At 40.2% G+C, this 6,000-nt stretch overlaps 1 protein-coding gene across 1 annotated transcript in view; it reads left to right on the plus strand.

Moving 5' to 3' along the window:
• TAF4B (TATA-box binding protein associated factor 4b) overlaps window positions 1–5,742 on the plus strand; it is a 51,378-nt gene extending 45,636 nt beyond the window's left edge. The window contains exon 15 of the mRNA XM_035126312.3: window positions 4,106–5,742. Coding sequence (XP_034982203.3) covers window positions 4,106–4,249 — 144 coding nt within the window. The 3' untranslated portion in view covers window positions 4,250–5,742. The remainder of the gene's footprint in view (window positions 1–4,105) is intronic.
• The last annotated feature ends 258 nt before the right edge of the window (window positions 5,743–6,000 follow it).

Here is a 6,000-nt window from a genome sequence, read left to right on the forward strand (position 1 = left end):
ATAAGGTTGCCATATTTCAAAAAGTTAAAAATCTAGACACAAAAGCTGTTGAGCTTTTTTTTTTGTATTGTTTCATTTGGCCAAAGTTTGCTGTGTAGATTTCTCATGAGAAAATTCTGCAATTGACTTGATGGGGAGAGTGAAAGAAATTCCACTATTTGGCTAACTCAAGCTTATTTGCCAGTGGTAAATGAGAAACAAGGGTGGATCTCTTACCTGGCATGACTTCATTACATGTATGTATTGTACATTCCTAACAAAACATTATATAAGTGCTTTTGGAACAAATTGCAGAACCTTTAAATTTTATGCTCATTCTTCTGATTGTCTCTTGAGACTTGATACTATATAATTGTATTTTTGCCCCTTGAGTATTTCTTGGACCAGTGATGATTAGCTTAGTCCATCAACCATGTACAGTAACATTATTGCTAACATCTGTTAACTTTGTGTTTGTCATGCTAACTATTAAAAGAATGCAGCAAGGTGTAGGCTGGATTCAAGGGAGGGTGGCGCCTGTGATACTTGTCAGCTTTCATATACAGTGGTACCTCGGTTTATGAACACAATTGGTTCCGGAAGTCTGTTCATAAACTGAAGCGTTCATAAACTGAAGCGAACTTTCCCATTGAAAGTAATGGAAAGTGGATTAATCCGTTCCAGACGGTCCGCGGAGTAACCGTTCATAAACTGAAGCGAACTTTCCCATTGAAAGTAATGGAAAGTGGATTAATCCGTTCCAGACGGGTCCGCAGAGTACTTAAACTGAAGCGTTCATAAACTGAAACATGGGTGTAATTGGTTCCGGAAGTCTGTTCATAAACTGAAGCGTTCATAAACTGAAGCGAACTTTCCCATTAAAAGTAATGGAAAGTGAATTAATCCGTTCCAGATGGGTCCGCGGCGTTCATAAACCGAAAATTCATAAACCGAGGTGTTCATAAACCGAGGTTCCACTGTACAGCAGCAGGAAAAAGAAAAACCTTGGTCCAGCTTCACATTCTCACAATGTGGAAAAGTACACTTTTGTTTATTAAATTTCTATCCTGCCCTGCCGCCCAAAGGAGGCGAGAGCAACAAACATCAAAATGTTAAATGATACAATTTAAAGTGAAATGAAAACATACTTTAAACAACCTAAAAACATTTTAAAGCAATTAAAGCATCTAAAAAACATAACATGCATACGAGCTTAAACCCAGAGACCAATTTGGTTTTGTATATTATTGCCAGGGGGAGGGGCAGTCTTAGATAGGATTTTGTATGACAGTTCTTTTATTTTGGCACATAATGAAAGGCTTGGATAAGTCTCCCAGATTTTATGCCAATCTTCCATTTAGAGTTCAGTTTGCACATCTGTTTCAAAATTCTACATGTAAGCTAAAAGCTATATGGGCTATTGTGTGCATTTGATTAAGTTATCATATTTATCTCATAAAAATATTTCTAGACTGCCCCCATATAAAATATTGGGGGTGTATGCAACAACATTTAGAAGTACAATAAAACATAATATGGAATAAAAAAAATACAAAATAATCATAAAAATGACATGCTTATCCTGACAAAGTTTAAACAACTCCACACCCAGTGTGGGATAAGCTCAAATCTGTTGCCTTAGGAAAGTTCCCTGAGACAGACTACTGGTTGGTTAAATAGATGTTGGAGGAAAACTTCACTTAAACTTTAACCAACACTCATGGCCAGTAAAAAGAAGTGGTGGTACTCTGTTCCATCACAAAAAAGGCGCTGCTTATATTTGTGCTTTGTGAGACAACACATGAATGCTGCAAATTCAGTACTTTGAACAGAAGAGAATACATGGGGAAGATATGTAAATTATTGGGCAACCTTGTCTCCAGTGGTATGAGTAGTCTACTTATTGGGCCTGTGAAAGAGAGGCTAAAATGAAGGCAACACAAAAAGCAGAACAAATATAATTGAGGGTTTTCTGGTCAGTAAAAACTTGAGATGACAGGAAGAGTCAAGTTAAATTATGCTGGGACTGGTTTACGGCATGTATGTACATGTTCAGACACTCTCCTCAGATTTACAACAGAGTGACTTATTTTAATCCCTAAGTAATAGCAGCCAGCACCTCATATGCTTCAGAAATTATGCAGTGTATTGAGTAACTCTGAAGAACTAGGGCAGGCAGTCTTTCTCCATTATCTGAATCTACAGAGAAGATCAAGAGAGTGCTATTTGCATGGTTTAGGGTTGGCACCGGGGGGGGGGGGGGAGAGCAGGGCTCTTGTGGTTTGAACAGCTGTGTGGCAGGCAGAAATTGAACAGGTGAAGTCCTTTCTAGTATGGAAATACAATTATGGGGAAAGATTCACCTATTAATGTTCTTTCAGAAACATTGCTTGCTTGCACTTGGCTCCTAATTTATGTTTGTCACCTTCACCCCACACAAGGGAGGATGTAGATTAGCATATGATTAAAAGCATATGCAAATATGTGTGCTCTTTTGTGAATAGGCAAAACCCATAATCCACATACATTGTGCTGATTCAAGAGAATCAAAAACAACCCCCACTCCAGGTAATGCTGCCCTCAGGTTGAAAAGATTCCCCATCCTGGCAGCACACACTATCCCACAAGGAAGCCCCACTGAATTCAAACATCTGTGCAAACCTTACATGGGCTCAAGCTATGACTGTTCTCAAGGGTAGAGAGATAGATCCAGATATGAAGATTGCTGATTGGGAATTTGAAGTTTTTGTCCTTTACACTTTGTTTTTCAAAGGGCTACATAAGAACAAACAGGTTTGTGTGTGAATGTTGAACAGTTTTAAGCCCTCTAAGCTGGTCTCTGTTTAGAAAGTAAATACTTTCCCCTCCCTAAAGTTATTTGACTTCTGAAGGACATGGCTATTGGATTGCTGAGGAATCCCCTGAGGCCTGTTTCATTTGTAATAATGCCTCAAGCTTTCTGCTGCATCCTGTTGGAGTGACCTCCTCTTCAACCCTGTAGTGGCAGCTGTGCTACAAAGCTACCCCCCCCCCCGCTTCCCCTCCCCGTAAGGGGTTGTCTTGCTCTGAATTGTGACCCTTTTGTGTCTTACCAAGACAAGAAGGACCTCTCTCTCTCTCCCTGTACATGGCCTTGATATTTCTCCCATGCCTATTTTGGTCCAAGCTATTGAACAAATGGAAAGCTTCAAACGATGGCATTCTTATTTCAGTTTTCAGCTGGTGTTGTCTTGGATCATGTTAGTGGGAGAAACAGTCTTTCTTTTGGGAGAGAAAGCAGGTATCAACTTAAGTCTGTTTGCTGATGTCAGAGTAGTAGCAGTAGTACTTCCTATGGATATACTTCATGCCAATATCCAAGCGTTTAAATGTGTTGGCTTATATTGTTTCCCTACTTTCTAAGCGAGGCTAAAATTCTTTTGTTCTATATCCTTGAGGTGGTTTGGATTAAATAAAAACATATTTATGTCCCACTTAAAGCAGCTAATGCTAATAGCAATATTTTATATGCTGCCCATCTGACTGGGTTGCCCCAGCCACTCTGGGTGGCTTCCAGCAATAATGAAACCATATACTAAAGTTATGTGGTCAGTTTTAAAAGCGGTGTGAGATAGCTTAACGTGAAGCCCAAGAAGGTGTTTGCTGTTCTCCTAAAAATGAAAGAGGCTCTGGCTACCCCATGTCCCCTAGGAGAGTTGCACATGCTACCATGGAGGAGCAGCACATCACAACTTAAACATCTGGGTATTGATAATAGGACCTCTCCAATAGATCTTAAGGCTGGGGTGGAATTTTTGATGTCTCCTTTCTGATATTCAGGACCAGGCTGTCTCAGAGCTTTATCCTATTTGTTCCTGAAGATTCTGAACACAATTCTTTAAGAAACATATGTGTGTTATTCAACAACCTTTCTGCAGCATACTGAACTGCATGGGTTTCCTGCAAAGACAGCTGTGCCCCGTCGAGCAATCGCTTGCATGGGAGACCTCTAAAGTTAGGGCAAATAATGAGGAGTGAAGCTCATGCAGTATAAGATCCTATTGGATCGCACTTACGTTGTACAGTGAATTTTATTTACAGTATTTTTAATGACTACTCACCCTTTCTCTCCTTTTTCCCGTTCTAGGGCTCAAACAGATCACCCAGCCTTGCGAAACCAAATCTTCATCCACGAATAACCCGCATCTGCCTCAGGGACTTGATATTCTGTATGGAACAAGAAAAAGAGCTGAAGCGCTCTCTAGCCTTGTACCAAGCTCTTCTGAAGTAACGGCTAGGCGGTTTGCGTTTTGGCTTGCCAGCATTTGTTGCCAAAGAAACACCTGTTTGCACTATCTTGAAGCCTTGGTTTACAGTGATCTCCTGTTTCCTTTTCCTTTTCCTTTTTTTTTTTAAACAAAGGGAACCACCTAGAACAGTCTACTTGGGTGGTCACTAGAAACATGTGTGCTGCCTGAATGCACTGGAGATAGAAGGCTTCAGGAGCCTGCGAAGTTCAGTATAGGCAACACGTTTCAGTATTTCAATCTGCAATATTATCCCATGAATATTGTGCCTTGTAATGCTGCATTTGAGGAAGGGTGGTATGACGAATGTATTTAATCACAAACCAGCAGGCAAGCAGCTTGCTAGCGGGTTGCCTACAGGATTCAACCTCGCTAGCTGTCCTAGTTTTTAGAGTTTGCTATAGCTAGCTGGAAGAGAAACCACTTGGGAGCAAGCCAAAGAAGTGCCAAAGTGAGATCTGCAATCTACTGCCTCCAAAGAAAGGAGGACTCCCCAGTGGCATGGCTTGTGCTGCCAGTACTACTGGACAGATGAAGCAAGCTGGAACTGTAAGGGTGCGGGCGAGGAGCGTTTGGAAATGTAGTTGCCGAAGTCTAAAAGGCAAATCTGGTGGAACACTTAACACATTTCATTTCCAGCATAACAATGACTTTGGATGTGTTCGGTTTTGCATCTGTGCAGACTTTAAAGCAGAGAACTATCTTGGAGGCTCTTGCAGTATGGAACGCATTCCCTGCTTTATATAAAGTATATAGAATATAATTATTTGATCTCCTGCTTCCTACATTATGGGAATCAAAGAGGAGACATATAATTATCAGGGATTTGATCTTAAACTAGAAGTTTGGATGCAATTCCGAACTCCGCTTAATAGGGAGAAAAATTCTGCTGTGGCATTTCGTGGGAGAGCACAAAACTCTGCAAAGAGCTGAAGTGAAAGTTCTGGTGGACTTCTAAGCCTGCCGTGAATCACTCAAGAAGAAGTTGGTTGTGGAGAGCCATATGAAGACATCTTTTGCACTTTTCTACAAATTCTGCACTACCCTGTGCTCATAATGTATAACATTGGGTGTATACTGGGATGGGTAAGAGATAGCAAATGAATGTCTTTACCATTAAAGTCTTTATTTTTAAAGGCTTTCAAAGCTTTTGGGTATGCCACCTTACAAATTGGGGAAACTGTCGAACTTAAGAGACCAGGACTACTGCAGAATGTTGAGAGGCTCTAATCTAGTTACAGTTTCTCTGTTAGGAAAACTGAACTAAGTTAGTTAAACCTACACAGTGAATTATTTGTGTGTGTGTGAAATGCCAGCAATATACTGATGGGATAAGAAGAAAGATAATTGTATAATAAAAAGAATAGCTTTACTATTTATGTAAAGTACAGCATTTCCCCGGTTGTGTATTCAGTCTTATTGACAGATGTTTAAAATTATTTTAAATACTGCATTAAAGTAACTATTTTATTAAAAATGTTAGAGTATTTACTCCATCAAACATCAGAGATGGCATTATTGCGTCCAGCACTGTTGTCATGAAGCTATCAGCACATCAAAGCAGAAAGTCCGCAATAGCAGAGAATACTTCAAGCATATAGCTCAATATTTGCATATACAGTCATACCTCTAGATACAAATGCTGTGGGTTGCGTACAACATGGGTTACAAACGCGCCGAACCCGGAAGTAACAGAACGGGTTGCTTCTGGGTTTGGCGATTTGCGCATGCACAG

Source organism: Zootoca vivipara, chromosome 8, assembly GCF_965207765.1.
Source record: "Zootoca vivipara chromosome 8, rZooViv2.hap1.1, whole genome shotgun sequence".
NCBI classification, from domain to species: Eukaryota; Metazoa; Chordata; class Lepidosauria; order Squamata; family Lacertidae; genus Zootoca; species Zootoca vivipara.